Raw genomic sequence first — 18,942 nt, 5'->3', positions numbered from 1 at the left:
GTATTATTATGGCAACTTAAGCAACACAATGACCTGTGTTGAGTAACAAAACTCTTCAGATCTATCGTGGGCTCCCAAGTGGCATGGTGGTCTAAGACACTGCATATCAGTGCTAGAGACACCCTGGTTCAATTCCAGGCTGTATCACAACCAGCCGTGATTGGGAGTCGCATAGGATGGTGCCCAATGGGCCGTCGTTGTAAATAAGAAATTGTTCTTAACCGACTCGCCTAGTTAAATTAAAAAACATATATATTAAAAAGAAGCTTGACTAAAATCAATTCCAGAATGACTAACTTTGGAAAGACAGTCCAATCTTCAAACCTCTAAAATCTATTATTTTTTTAAGCGATCGCAATATTTAGAACCTTCAAGACAGCCCCTAAGATAGCATGCTAGTTGTCTCAAGCCTCGTGTTCCATTTACCCAATAAACACGACCAATACAGTTCGTTATTAATACGATGGTCAGTTAGATTTTTGTCCCCCATAAATCATTTGCAGTATTAAATGGACTGACCTCAACCTGACCTTAAGACATAGGTTTCTTAAAGAGCACTTTAGTCCCTATATAGTGCACTGCTTTTGACTAGAGCCTATTCCCTACATAGTGCACTACTTTAGACCAGAGCCCGAGTCCCTATATAGTGCACTACTTTTGACCAGAGCCCTATTCCCTACATAGTGCACTGCTGTAGACCAGAGCCCGAGTCAACAATAGTTCCCTGAATATGGACTAGGGTGCATCCAACATTATAGTTTAGTGCAATACTGTAGTGCACTAGAATCCAAGTAAACCAAAGACAATTGACGTGGACACAGAGCTATATATAATGAGGGGGGCTTATAAAGTCTTGTTTCTCTGTATGTACAAATTGGTAACTTGTACAAGGGGTGAAATTGAAATTCTTTTTTATTTTTTTAATGTTTGTAGTTCTGTCCTTGAGCTGTTCTTGTCTATTAATATTCCGTATTATGTCATGTTTCGTGTGAACCCCAGGAAGAGTATCTGCTGCTTTAACAGCAACTAATGGGGATCCTAATAAAATACCAAACACCAAAATGTGTTGGGTAACATGGCCATAGCCCTCCATCATATGTCTCGTAACAGGCTATTTTAAAACAGCTAACAGCTCAGACAATATCTGAATTTCTCTACAAAAAAAGCACATAAGGTTTAATTGTTAACAGGAAAGTGTTCAAATATTCAAGACTGCTTAAAAGCAGCTTTTTTAATTTTAAACAACATATGTACTGTAATCTATTACGTATATTCTGTGTACTGTATTTGTGTAATTCAAATGTAACTTTTAGAGGGGCTTGTATTGTCTTGAGATGGTATCAAATGTAACTTTTAGAGGGGCTTGTATTGTCTTGAGATGGTATCAAATGTAACTTTTAGAGGGGCTTCTATTGTCTTGAGATGGTATTAAATGTAACTTTTAGAGGGGCTTCTATTGTCTTGAGATGGTATCAAATGTAACTTTTAGAGGGGCTTGTATTGTCTTGAGATGGTATGAAATGTAACTTTTAGAGGGGCTTCTATTGTCTTGAGATGGTATTAAATGTAACTTTTAGAGGGGCTTGTATTGTCTTGAGATGGTATTTAATGTAACTTTTAGAGGGGCTTGTATTGTCTTGAGATGGTATCAAATGTAACTTTTAGAGGGGCTTGTATTGTCTTGAGATGGTATTTGACAAGCTGCTCATGCTGAGGAGGAAGTGGTGCCCTGTGGGGTTTTATTTTCTACTGTAAATCACAAAAATACTAAATAAAGTTTGCCAGGTGACCTAAAATCTTCCGTATTCAGAACATGTACTATGCTGGGTGAGTATGCAATGCAAGGCATGTCACAGTGTCTGTTGGGGGGCCATGGCCCATGGTATACCTAATGTTAGTTTCACGCTGCTACTAACACTGGTTATCATTTCACCATTTTGTTAAGGAATTCATTCTCTCTCTCTCTCTCTCTCTCTCTATCATAAGTAGTGCATTATACAGTGTGAAGAGGGTCTTATATTGAAAGCAGAACACATTATGTATGTGAGTTCCATAGTGCCCTCCATCTCACCTTTCCTAAACGTATCTTGGTCAGATGCCCCCATGAGCCATAATGCACCTCCACCTGCAGTGGGTAGTGCAAACAGCCTCTGGACAATCCAATCAAATCCAATGTAAACCTTCTTCAAGATTGGTGGGTCCCCTGCGGGACGGTTGAGCTAACGAAAGCTAATGCGATTAGCATGAGGTTGTAAGTAACAAGAACATTTCCCAGGACATAGACATATCTGATATTGGTAGAAAGCTTAAATTCTTGTTAATCTGCACTGTTCTGTCCAATTTACAGTAGCTATTACAGTGAAAGAATACCATGCTATTGTTTGAGGAGAGTGCACCGTTTTGAACATGAAAAGTTATTGATAAACAAATTAGACACATTTGAGCAGTCTTGATACTACATTTTCAACAGAAATGCAATGGTTCCTTGGATCAGTCTAAAACTTTTCACATACACTGCTGCTATCTAGTGGACAATATTTAAATTGCACCTTGGCTGGAATAGTACATTATGGCCTTTCTCTTGCATTTCAAAGATGATGGTACAAGCAAAAAATTATACAAAAAAAGATTGTTTTTTTATTTGTATTATCTTTTACCAGATCTAATGTGTTATTTTATCCTACATTCCATTCACATTTCCACAAACGTCAAAGTGTTTCCTTTCAAATGGTACCAAGAAAATGCATATCCTTGCTTCAGGGCCTGAGCTACAGGCAGTTAGATTTGGGGATGTCAGTTTTGGCTCAAATTTTAAAAAAAGGGGCCAATCCTTAAGAGAGGACTCACTTCAGACAAATATATGTTTTTGTTGAATATATATCAATAATATAATACAATATTAGGATGTTAAGGACAGGACTCACTTCAGACAAACGTATGTTTTTGTTTAATATATAATATATACCAATAATATAATACAATATTAGGATGTTAAGGACAGGACTCACTTCAGACAAATATATGTTTTTGTTTAATATATAATATATACCAATAATATAATACAATATTAGGATGTTAAGGACAGGACTCACTTCCGACAAATAAATGTTTTTGTTGAATATATAATATATATCAATAATATAATACAATATTAGGATGTTAAGGACAGGACTCACTTCAGACAAATATATGTTTTTGTTTAATATATAATATATACCAATAATATAATACAATATTAGGATGTTAAGGACAGGACTCACTTCAGACAAATATATGTTTTTGTTTAATATATAATATATGTCAATAATATAATACAATATTAGGATGTTAAGGACAGGACTCACTTCAGACAAACGTATGTTTTTGATGATTAAAACACTTAAACAGACAGAGATAGAGAAGCCAGGGGCCAACATTTAGGCTAGAGGCCCTTATCTAGAGCGCAACCCAATCAATAGGACATATAAACCACTCTAGACCTTATCTGACAGTCAAACTGTCAATACACTGTTCTGTATCCCTTCAACAACTCTTCAGACAAACACAGGCTACAGACAATCATGTTTGATCTATACAAAATGACTGAACTGAAATAGGTTTTCTCTTTAAGACAAGATAGACATTAAAGTCGTGTTTGCCAGAAGGAAAACATCAACAGCTCAGTAAAGGTAATTGGTTTGGCCTTTTCCAGATATCTGGAACGGTCCTGAATTCACTCAGTTCATTATGTGAGGAGTCACAATACAATACAATACAATACAATACAATACAATACAATACAATACAATACAATACAATACAACACAATACAATACAATACAACACAATACAACACAATACAATACAACACAATACAATACAACACAATGACACTGAATACAATACAATACAATGCAATACAATACAATACAATACAACACAATACAATACAATGCAATACAATACAATACACCGCAATACAATACAACACAATGCAACCGAATACAATACAATACAACACAATACAACTCAACACAATACAATACAATACAACACAATACAATACAATACACCGCAATACAATACAACACAATGCAACCGAATACAATACAATACAACACAATACAATACAATGCAATACAATACAATACAATACACCGCAATACAATACAACACAATGCAACCGAATACAATACAATACAATACAACACAATACAATACAATACAATGCAACACAATACAATACAACATCACAATACAAATCACACCACACCACAACAACACAATACAAAACAACACACCACAATACAATGCAATACAATACAATACAACACAATACAAAACAATACAACACACCACAATACAATGCAATACAATACAATACAATACAATACAACACAATACAACACAATACAATACAATACAATACAATACAATACAACACAATACAACACAACACAACACAACACAATACAATACAACACAACACAATACAATACAACACAATACAATGCAATACAATACAATGCAATACAATACAATACAATACAACACACCACAATACAATACAACACAATACAATACAACACACCACAACACAACACATTAAAACACAATAAAACACACCACAATACAATACAATGTAATACAACACAACACAATACAATACAACACAATACAATACAACACACCACAACACAACACAATACAATACAACACAACAAAGCACACCACACCACAACAAAGAACACCACACCAAACCACAATAAAGAACACCACACCACAACAAAGAACACCACACCACAATAAAGAACACCACACCACAATAAAGAACACCACACCACAATAAAGAACACCACACCACACCACAATAAAGAACACCACACCACAATAAAGAACACCACACCACAATAAAGCACACCACACCACAATAAAGAACACCACACCACAATAAAGAACACCACACCACAATAAAGAACACCACACCACAATAAAGAACACCACACCACAATAAAGAACACCACACCACAATAAAGAACACCACACCACAATAAAGAACACCACACCACACCACAATAAAGAACACCACACCACAATAAAGAACACCACACCACAATAAAGAACACCACACCACAATAAAGAACACCACACCACAATAAAGAACACCACACCACAATAAAGAACACCACACCACAATAAAGAACACCACACCACAACAAAGAACACCACACCACAATAAAGAACACCACACCACAATAAAGAACACCACACCACAATAAAGCACACCACACCACAATAAAGAACACCACACCACACCACAATAAAGAACACCACACCACACCACAATAAAGAACACCACACCACACCACAATAAAGAACACCACACCACAACAAAGAACACCACACCACACCACAATAAAGAACACCACACCACAATAAAGAACACCACACCACACCACAATAAAGAACACCACACCACAACAAAGAACACCACAACACAATAAAGAACACCACACCACACCACAATAAAGAACACCACACCACAACAAAGAACACCACACCACAATAAAGAACACCACACCACAATAAAGAATACCACACCACAATAAAGAATACCACACCACAATAAAGAACACCACACCACAATAAAGAACACCACACCACAATAAAGAACACCACACCACAATAAAGAACACCACACCACAATAAAGAACACCACACCACAATAAAGAACACCACACCACACCACAATAAAGAACACCACACCACAATAAAGAACACCACACCACAATAAAGAACACCACACCACACCACAATAAAGAACACCACACCACAATAAAGAACACCACACCACAATAAAGAATACCACACCACAATAAAGAATACCACACCACAATAAAGAACACCACACCACAATAAAGAACACCACACCACAATAAAGAATACCACACCACAATAAAGAACACCACACCACACCACAACAAAGAACACCACACCACACCACAATAAAGAACACCACACCACAACAAAGAACACCACACCACAATAAAGAACACCACACCACAATAAAGAATACCACACCACAATAAAGAACACCACACCACACCACAATAAAGAACACCACACCACACCACAATAAAGAACACCACACCACAATAAAGAACACCACACCACAATAAAGAATACCACACCACAATAAAGAACACCACACCACACCACAACAAAGAACACCACACCACACCACAATAAAGAATACCACACCACAATAAAGAATACCACACCACAATAAAGAATACCACACCACAATAAAGAACACCACACCACAATAAAGAACACCACACCACAATAAAGAATACCACACCACAATAAAGAACACCACACCACACCACAACAAAGAACACCACACCACACCACAATAAAGAACACCACACCACAACAAAGAACACCACACCACAATAAAGAACACCACACCACAATAAAGAATACCACACCACAATAAAGAACACCACACCACACCACAATAAAGAACACCACACCACACCACAATAAAGAACACCACACCACAATAAAGAACACCACACCACAATAAAGAACACCACACCACACCACAATAAAGAACACCACACCACAATAAAGAACACCACACCACAATAAAGAACACCACACCACAATAAAGAATACCACACCACAATAAAGAACACCACACCACAATAAAGAACACCACACCACAATAAAGAACACCACACCACAATAAAGAACACCACACCACAATAAAGAACACCACACCACAATAAAGCACACCACACCACAATAAAGAACACCACACCACAATAAAGAACACCACACCACAATAAAGAACACCACACCACAATAAAGAACACCACACCACAATAAAGAACACCACACCACAATAAAGAATACCACACCACAATAAAGAACACCACACCACAATAAAGAATACCACACCACAATAAAGAACACCACACCACAATAAAAAACACCACACCACAATAAAGAACACCACACCACAATAAAGAATACCACACCACACCACAATAAAGAACACCACACCACACCACAATAAACACCACCACACCACAACAAAGAACACCACACCACAACAAAGAACACCACACCACACCACAATAAAGAACACCACACCACAATAAAGAACACCACACCACACCACAATAAAGAACACCACACCACAATAAAGAACACCACACCACAATAAAGAACACCACAACACACCACAATAAAGAACACCACACCACAATAAAGAACACCACACCACAATAAAGAACACCACACCACAATAAAGAACACCACACCACAATAAAGAACACCACACCACACCACAATAAAGAACACCACACCACAATAAAGAACACCACACCACAATAAAGAACACCACACCACACCACAATAAAGAACACCACACCACAACAAAGAACACCACACCACACCACAACAAAGAACACCACACCACACCACAATAAAGAACACCACACCACAATAAAGAACACCACACCACACCACAATAAAGAACACCACACCACACCACAATAAAGAACACCACACCACACCACAATAAAGAACACCACACCACAATAAAGAACACCACACCACACCACAATAAAGAACACCACACCACAATAAAGAACACCACACCACAATAAAGAACACCACACCACACCACAATAAAGAACACCACACCACAACAAAGAGCACCACACCACACCACAACAAAGAACACCACACCACACCACAATAAAGAACACCACACCACAATAAAGAACACCACACCACAACAAAGAACACCACACCACAATAAAGAACACCACACCACAACAAAGAACACCACACCACAACAAAGAACACCACACCACAATAAAGAACACCACACCACAATAAAGAACACCACACCACAACAAAGAACACCACACCACAATAAAGAACACCACACCACAATAAAGAACACCACACCACAATAAAGAACACCACACCACACCACAATAAAGAACACCACACCACAATAAAGAACACCACACCACAATAAAGAACACCACACCACAATAAAGAACACCACACCACAATAAAGAACACCACACCACAATAAAGAACACCACACCACACCACAATAAAGAACACCACACCACAATAAAGAACACCACACCACACCACAACAAAGAACACCACACCACAATAAAGAACACCACACCACACCACAATAAAGAACACCACACCACAATAAAGAACACCACACCACAATAAAGAACACCACACCACAACAAAGAACACCACACCACACCACAATAAAGAACACCACACCACAACAAAGAACACCACACCACAATAAAGAACACCACACCACAACAAAGAACACCACACCACAATAAAGAACACCACACCACAATAAAGAACACCACACCACAATAAAGAACACCACACCACAATAAAGAACACCACACCACAATAAAGAACACCACACCACAATAAAGAACACCACACCACAATAAAGAACACCACACCACAATAAAGAACACCACACCACAATAAAGAACACCACACCACAATAAAGAACACCACACCACAATAAAGAACACCACACCACAATAAAGAACACCACACCACAATAAAGAACACCACACCACAATAAAGAACACCACACCACAATAAAGAACACCACACCACACCACAATAAAGAACACCACACCACAATAAAGAACACCACACCACAATAAAGAACACCACACCACACCACAATAAAGAACACCACACAACAATAAAGAACACCACACCACAATAAAGAACACCACACCACACCACAATAAAGAACACCACACCACAATAAAGAACACCACACCACAATAAAGAACACCACACCACAATAAAGAACACCACACCACAATAAAGAACACCACACCACAATAAAGAACACCACACCACACCACAATAAAGAACACCACACCACAATAAAGAACACCACACCACAATAAAGAACACCACACCACAATAAAGAACACCACACCACACCACAATAAAGAACACCACACCACACCACAATAAAGAACACCACACAACAATAAAGAACACCACACCACAATAAAGAACACCACACCACACCACAATAAAGAACACCACACCACAATAAAGAACACCACACCACAATAAAGAACACCACACCACAATAAAGAACACCACACCACACCACAATAAAGAACACCACACCACAATAAAGAACACCACACCACAATAAAGAACACCACACCACAATAAAGAACACCACACCACACCACAATAAAGAACACCACACCACAATAAAGAACACCACACCACAATAAAGAACACCACACCACAATAAAGAACACCACACCACACCACAATAAAGAACACCACACCACACCACAATAAAGAACACCACACCACACCACAATAAAGAACACCACACCACAATAAAGAACACCACACCACAATAAAGAACACCACACCACAATAAAGAACACCACACCACAATAAAGAACACAACACCACAATAAAGAACACCACACCACAATAAAGAACACCACACCACAATAAAGAACACCACACCACAATAAAGAACACCACACCACACCACAATAAAGAACACCACACCACAATAAAGAACACCACACCACAATAAAGAACACCACACCACACCACAATAAAGAACACAACACCACAATAAAGAACACCACACCACAATAAAGAACACCACACCACAATAAAGAACACCACACCACAATAAAGAACACCACACCACACCACAATAAAGAACACCACACCACAATAAAGAACACCACACCACAATAAAGAACACCACACCACAATAAAGAACACCACACCACAATAAAGAACACCACACCACACCACAATAAAGAACACCACACCACAATAAAGAACACCACACCACAATAAAGAACACCACACCACACCACAATAAAGAACACCACACCACAATAAAGAACACCACACCACAATAAAGAACACCACACCACAATAAAGAATACCACACCACAATAAAGAACACCACACCACAATAAAGAACACCACACCACAATAAAGAACACCACACCACAATAAAGAACACCACACCACAATAAAGAACACCACACCACACCACAATAAAGAACACCACACCACACCACAATAAAGAACACCACACCACAATAAAGAACACCACACCACAATAAAGAACACCACACCACACCACAATATAGAACACCACACCACAATAAAGAACACCACACCACAATAAAGAACACCACACCACAATAAAGAACACCACACCACACCACAATAAAGAACACCACACCACACCACAATAAAGAACACCACACCACAATAAAGAACACCACACCACAATAAAGAACACCACACCACACCACAATAAAGAACACCACACCACACCACAATAAAGAACACCACACCACAATAAAGAACACCACACCACACCACAATAAAGAACACCACACCACAATAAAGAACACCACACCACACCACAATAAAGAACACCACACCACAATAAAGAACACCACACCACACCACACCACAATAAAGAACACCACAACACAATAAAGAACACCACACCACAATAAAGAACACCACACCACAACAAAGAACACCACACCACACCACAATAAAGAACACCACACCACAATAAAGAACACCACACCACACCACACCACAATAAAGAACACCACACCACAATAAAGAACACCACACCACAATAAAGAACACCACACCACAATAAAGAACACCACACCACACCACAATAAAGAACACCACACCACAATAAAGAACACCACACCACAATAAAGAACACCACACCACAATAAAGAACACCACACCACACCACAATAAAGAACACCACACCACAATAAAGAACACCACACCACAATAAAGAACACCACACCACAATAAAGAACACCACACCACACCACAATAAAGAACACCACACCACACCACAATAAAGAACACCACACCACACCACAATAAAGAACACCACACCACAATAAAGAACACCACACCACAATAAAGAACACCACACCACAATAAAGAACACCACACCACAATAAAGAACACAACACCACAATAAAGAACACCACACCACAATAAAGAACACCACACCACAATAAAGAACACCACACCACAATAAAGAACACCACACCACACCACAATAAAGAACACCACACCACAATAAAGAACACCACACCACAATAAAGAACACCACACCACACCACAATAAAGAACACCACACCACAATAAAGAACACCACACCACAATAAAGAACACCACACCACAATAAAGAACACCACACCACACCACAATAAAGAACACCACACCACAATAAAGAACACCACACCACAATAAAGAACACCACACCACAATAAAGAACACCACACCACAATAAAGAACACCACACCACAATAAAGAACACCACACCACACCACAATAAAGAACACCACACCACACCACAATAAAGAACACCACACCACACCACAATAAAGAACACCACACCACAATAAAGAACACCACACCACAATAAAGAACTCCACACCACAATAAAGAACACCACACCACAATAAAGAACACCACACCACACCACAATAAAGAACACCACACCACAATAAAGAACACCACACCACAATAAAGAACACCACACCACACCACAATAAAGAACACCACACCACAATAAAGAACACCACACCACAATAAAAAACACCACACCACAATAAAGAATACCACACCACAATAAAGAACACCACACCACAATAAAGAACACCACACCACAATAAAGAACACCACACCACAATAAAGAACACCACACCACAATAAAGAACACCACACCACACCACAATAAAGAACACCACACCACACCACAATAAAGAACACCACACCACAATAAAGAACACCACACCACAATAAAGAACACCACACCACACCACAATATAGAACACCACACCACAATAAAGAACACCACACCACAATAAAGAACACCACACCACAATAAAGAACACCACACCACACCACAATAAAGAACACCACACCACACCACAATAAAGAACACCACACCACAATAAAGAACACCACACCACAATAAAGAACACCACACCACACCACAATAAAGAACACCACACCACACCACAATAAAGAACACCACACCACAATAAAGAACACCACACCACACCACAATAAAGAACACCACACCACAATAAAGAACACCACACCACACCACAATAAAGAACACCACACCACAATAAAGAACACCACACCACACCACACCACAATAAAGAACACCACAACACAATAAAGAACACCACACCACAATAAAGAACACCACACCACAACAAAGAACACCACACCACACCACAATAAAGAACACCACACCACAATAAAGAACACCACACCACACCACACCACAATAAAGAACACCACACCACAATAAAGAACACCACACCACAATAAAGAACACCACAACACAATAAAGAACACCACACCACAATAAAGAACACCACACCACAATAAAGAACACCACACCACAATAAAGAACACCACACCACAATAAAGAACACCACACCACACCACAATAAAGAACACCACACCACAATAAAGAACACCACACCACACCACAATAAAGAACACCACACAACAATAAAGAACACCACACCACAATAAAGAACACCACACCACAATAAAGAACACCACACCACAATAAAGAACACCACACCACAATAAAGAACACCACACCACAATAAAGAACACCACACCACAATAAAGAACACAACACCACAATAAAGAACACCACACCACACCACAATAAAGAACACCACACCACAATAAAGAACACCACAACACACCACAATAAAGAACACCACACCACAATAAAGAACACCACACCACACCACAATAAAGAACACCACACCACACCACAATAAAGAACACCACACCACAATAAAGAACACCACACCACACCACAATAAAGAACACCACACCACAATAAAGAACACCACACCACAATAAAGAACACCACAACACACCACAATAAAGAACACCACACCACAATAAAGAACACCACACCACACCACAAGAAAGAACACCACACCACAATAAAGAACACCACACCACAATAAAGAACACCACACCACACCACAATAAAGAACACCACACCACACCACAATAAAGAACACCACACCACAATAAAGAACACCACACCACAATAAAGAACACCACACCACACCACAATAAAGAACACCACAATAAAGAACACCACACCACAATAAAGAACACCACAACACACCACAATAAAGAACACCACACCACAATAAAGAACACCACAACAAAACAACACAATAAAGAACACCACACCACAATATAGAACACCACAAAAACACAATACAAAGCACACCACAACACAACAACACAATACAAACAATGTGGATGTCTGAGAAAATGATCTGCCAGCTGTTGGTGGAGGGGTCAATAACAACACCAGAAAACATTTATATTGATACTACTGATCATTTACAAAGCATGACACCAAACATCTTGTCTTTTTTAAAGTAGGGAGTAAGGATGAGGGGGTTGAAGACACCATAATAACCTGATTGATTTGTCATTTTCATCTTATATTGATTTGACTGCACAATGCAGCCAACTGATTACGGATGAGAGAACAGTGTTCGGAGAGGATCAGGGGGATTTTCATAAGTGATGCACGGACGGGAATCCTTGGGAAATTACACTGTGATTGTGACTGTTTATGTTTATCGTAATCTGTCATCATCTTCTGCTCTCTCTCTCTCTCTCTCTCTCTCTCTCTCTCTCTCTCTCTCTCTCTCTCTCTCTCTCTCTCTCTCTCTCTCTCTCTCTCTCTCTCTCTCTCTCTCTCTCTCTCTCTCTCATACTCTCTATTCCTCTCCCTCTCCTTCTTTCTCTGCCTTTTTCTCTCTCTCTCTCTCCCCTACTCTCTATTCCCCCCTCTCTCTCTCTCTCTCTCCCATACTCTCTATTCCTCTCTCTCCCTTTCACTCTCTCTCTCTCTCCCCTACTCTCTATTCCTCTCTCTCTCCTTCTTTCTCTCCCTCTTTCTGTCTCTCTCTCCCCTACTCTCTATTCCTCTCTCTCTCCTTCTTTCTCTCCCTCTTTCTGTCTCTCTCTCTCCCCTACTCTCTATTCCTCTCTCTATCTCCCCTACTCTCTTTCTCTCTCTCTGTCCCCTACTCTCTATTCCTCTCTCTCTCCTTCTTTCTCTCCCTCTTTCTCTCTCTCTCTCACTCCCCTACTCTCTATTCCTATCTCTCTCCTTCTGTCTCTCTCTATCTCTCTCTCTCTCTCTCTCTCTCCTCCACTGTTGTCAGGCCAAAACAATTACGCAGCACTTTGAGTCTACATCTAATAACCACCTCTAGGATAGGGTTTAACTGCTGTCATTACTACATCTAATAACCACCTCTAGGATAGGGTTTAACTGCTGTCATTACTACATCTAATAACCACCTCTAGGATAGGGTTTAACTGCTGTCATTACTACATCTAATAACCACCTCTAGGATAGGGTTTAACTGCTGTCATTACTACATCTAATAACCACCTCTAGGATAGGGTTTAACTGCTGTCATTACTACCACCTCTAGGATAGGGTTTAACTGCTGTCATTACTACATCTAATAACCACCTCTAGGATAGGGTTTAACTGCTGTCATTACTACCACCTCTAGGATAGGGTTTAACTGCTGTCATTACTACATCTAATAACCACCTCTAGGATAGGGTTTAACTGCTGTCATTACTACATCTAATAACCACCTCTAGGATAGGGTTTAACTGCTGTCATTACTACATCTAATAACCACCTCTAGGATAGGGTTTAACTGCTGTCATTACTACATCTAATAACCACCTCTAGGATAGGGTTTAACTGCTGTCATTACTACATCTAATAACCACCTCTAGGATAGGGTTTAACTGCTGTCATTACTACATCTATATAACCACCTCTAGGATAGGGTTTAACTGCTGTCATTACTACATCTAATAACCACCTCTAGGATAGGGTTTAACTGCTGTCATTACTACATCTAATAACCACCTCTAGGATAGGGTTTAACTGCTGTCATTACTACATCTAATAACCACCTCTAGGATAGGGTTTAACTGCTGTCATTACTACATCTAATAACCACCTCTAGGATAGGGTTTAACTGCTGTCATTACTACATCTAATAACCACCTCTAGGATAGGTAACTGCTGTCATTACTACATCTAATAACCACCTCTAGGATAGGGGTTAACTGCTGTCATTACTACATCTAATAACCACCTCTAGGATAGGGTTTAACTGCTGTCATTACTACATCTAATAACCACCTCTAGGATAGGTAACTGCTGTCATTACTACATCTAATAACCACCTCTAGGATAGGGGTTAACTGCTGTCATTACTACATCTAATAACCACCTCTAGGATAGGGGTTAACTGCTGTCATTACTACATCTAATAACCACCTCTAGGATAGGGTTTAACTGCTGTCATTACTACATCTAATAACCACCTCTAGGATAGGGTTTAACTGCTGTCATTACTACATCTAATAACCACCTCTAGGATAGGGTTTAACTGCTGTCATTACTACATCTAATAACCACCTCTAGGATAGGGTTTAACTGCTGTCATTACTACATCTAATAACCACCTCTAGGATAGGGTTTAACTGCTGTCATTACTACATCTATATAACCACCTCTAGGATAGGGTTTAACTGCTGTCATTACTACATCTAATAACCACCTCTAGGATAGGGTTTAACTGCTGTCATTACTACATCTAATAACCACCTCTAGGATAGGTAACTGCTGTCATTACTACATCTAATAACCACCTCTAGGATAGGGTTTAACCGCTGTCATTACTACATCTAATAACCACCTCTAGGATAGGGTTTAACTGCTGTCATTACTACATCTAATAACCACCTCTAGGATAGGGTTTAACTGCTGTCATTACAAAATAGACATATACAGTATTCATGGAATTTACATAAATCAAATAATTTGTATTATTTACATAGTTTATATACACATTATTCAAAAGAAACATATATGTTTGATATTTACACAGAATTACACAATCCTAAAAGCTTAGCTAAAGATTTAAGAATTCAGAAAGGTTGGACAGACTAGCCTTCCATGAAGTAATGGATGGTCAGTACTTGCATCCACAGCTCTATATATTCATATTTTTCCCAAAATAGAGGTGGGGTGGGCGTTGTTATGGTTTCAGCTGTGGATTGGCCCTTTAAAGACTAAGTTGGACTGAGATTGTGTGTTCTGTTCAAATTATTTATTTTCTTATTTAGTGTCTAGTGGGGCTGTACAGACTGAGAGAGAGAGAGAGAGAGAGAGAGAGAGAGAGAGAGAGAGAGAGAGAGAGAGAGAGAGAGAGAGAGAGAGAGAGAGAGAGAGAGAGAGAGAGAGAGAGAGAGAGAGAGAGAGAGAGAGAGAGAGAGAGAGAGAGAGAGAGAGACTGGTTCAACATCTAATACTTTGGCACCATCTTGTGGCCTTGTGAGTAACAACACATTGTGATCCTGTAGCTGTGACGTTCGAGGGATCTTTCGGTGGGTTGTAGAGGATTTAAAAGCTGGATAGATCTGTAGTAATAGGCTACTAGGTCTACATGTACGATTTGACCAGAATATCTACAATATTGTAAAATCGTGTCATTGTAAATTTACCATGGAAATTAAGCATTCGTTTAGAAATAACAAAATTACATTCATCACCTCTGTTGTCCTGGTGTGACCTTACCTCCATGTTTAAAGCCGCAATATGTCACATAGAAATTTTAGTTATAGAGCTGTGATTCTAATTGAAAACAAGTCTAAGAAGCTGGTGATGTGTTCTTTGTGCGATATTTCTATGCTTCCCGTTCTTAAATTTCGTTTTTGTGTCTTTTACTTTTTGGTTTTGTTACACCAGATTCAAACAGCTGAAAATTATATTTTTCGGGTTATGAAAAATATATTTCATAGCAGTTTAGATGGTACAATGATTCTCTACACAATGACTGCTTGTTTTGTCACATCAACTGAAATTAGGCGAACTATTCGAATTTTAGCAATCAGGAAATGGTCGGAGCTATTTCTGCATATTACACCTTCGAGAGCAAACACACTGTGAAATGTTCTGTATCTCTGTTGCCATGCAACACAATATATAGTCCACAAAACAAACATGTTTTTCTTCTTCTTTCAACATCCAACACAGGACCTCCAATTGGCCCCTTGATATCTCATTAAAACTAAATTACTTTCCAAACTTTTAAAGGCCCAGTGCTGTGTGTTAGGTATATTTCCACACGAGGGGGTTGGAATAATAGTGTGAAATAGTGAAAATTATGCAAATTCACTTTAATTGTGAGAGCGGTTCGGGAAAGACATCACGTGGTGACAGTCCCCGTGTGGTTAATCAGTTTATAGACCAATAAAAGAGTTCCAAACCTCTCTGCTAACAACAGCTAGTTTTCAGTTTCCCCTTCCCCATTCAGACTACTCCCAGACTCCTAGCAACATTCTTGCTTTATAAGCTACTATTTGCGAATAACACATTTCTTGATTTTTTTTAACCATTTTAATTTAAAACACTTGCGGTGAGGTACTTCATTGTTAACCAGAAATGATTTGATATTGAGATAAAAACGGCTACATTGGGCCTTTAAGGTTCCATATATTTTTATTTGCAAATTGATTCTATTAACTTTTTTTTCTACAGAGTTATACGTGTGCTTACGGTTTGTTCCTCATTCACAACGTTTATATTCCATGCACTTTTTTTTAGTTTAGTTATTAACCCACCTGTTGCTTGTGGTGGTATAGTTAGTGACAAGCGGTGTGACTGTGTATCGTGTGTGTTTCTATAGAAACGGCTCAACACCTGCCTTCCCATGATACCTCGGCGCTGAACCGTAGGAAAACGGTATGATACACACGAGACTTCTACGGTCACCTGGGCATAACGGGGCACGCAACCTGACTCTGCATGTGCCTTTTATGAAGTCGTTCCTGTTACATTCAGAATATTTTTTTACCAGGAAGTATTTACCTGGATAACATGCACGCTTGAAGAACTCAGCTATCTTCAAAGTAGCTTAACTTTCGTTCGGGTTGCGCAGTGGACTATTTTATGCGAAGTTCAAGATGCTCATTTGAAAATGTGGACTGAATGGACCTAAAATATCCGTAAATGGCGTATCGATAGTGACCACCGTCCTATCCTGTAACAGTGTGGTTAACTACGTTGAAATTGGATGCATTCTTTTTTCTTTTTGGGGAAATGATCTAGCATAGCCTTCGATACTTTGACCCCCCCCAAATCGTCATGAACTCTGAAAAGCCCAAATTTCTATCCCAACCTGTCGTGAAGAACATTTTCGTTTATCGAAATGGAGATCCGTTTTACGAGGCTCGCCGGTTAGTGGTAAACCAAAAGAGAGTGTCCAATTTTGACACTTTTCTTCGAGATGTGACTGGGGGTGTGCAGGCTCCGTTTGGAGCGGTGCGGAACCTCTACACCCCGAGAATGGGGCATCGGGTGGCCTGCCTGGACCATCTACAGAGCGGGGAACAATATGTCGCTGCCGGGAGAGAGAAATTCAAGAAATTGGAGTGAGTAAGATAATTGTGTGTGTGTGTGTGCGTAATACTTGTCTGTTGTATTAGTTCATGTGTATATTATTGAAGGATTCATTGTTCATTGAAACTGAATGACAGACTCGCTGTCTGTGATGTTTACATTTCATGGTCGAGTTGACCTCACCCTACTGATGTTGCAATAACTATAAAATAGTGATAACTCTAATTTGAACTGTTACAATTGGACAGTGTTCCCCTAAACATGTAGGCTACTGTACCCACTATAATTATTTATCTGTAAAGCAGCCT

General features: G+C 39.3%; 1 protein-coding gene across 1 annotated transcript in view; it reads left to right on the top strand.

Moving 5' to 3' along the window:
* Positions 1 to 17,567: 17,567 nt before the first annotated feature.
* The window catches only part of LOC129856873 (doublecortin domain-containing protein 2-like), a 50,464-nt gene continuing 49,089 nt past the window's right edge, over positions 17,568 to 18,942 (top strand). Inside the window, exon 1 of the mRNA XM_055924602.1 lies at positions 17,568 to 18,666. Coding sequence (XP_055780577.1) covers positions 18,380 to 18,666 — 287 coding nt within the window. The 5' untranslated portion in view covers positions 17,568 to 18,379. The remainder of the gene's footprint in view (positions 18,667 to 18,942) is intronic.

The sequence above is a fragment of the Salvelinus fontinalis genome, chromosome 6 (genome assembly GCF_029448725.1).
Source record: "Salvelinus fontinalis isolate EN_2023a chromosome 6, ASM2944872v1, whole genome shotgun sequence".
NCBI classification, from domain to species: Eukaryota; Metazoa; Chordata; class Actinopteri; order Salmoniformes; family Salmonidae; genus Salvelinus; species Salvelinus fontinalis.
Note: the sequence above shows the minus strand (reverse complement) of the source record. Positions and strands in the feature narration are given on the sequence as shown.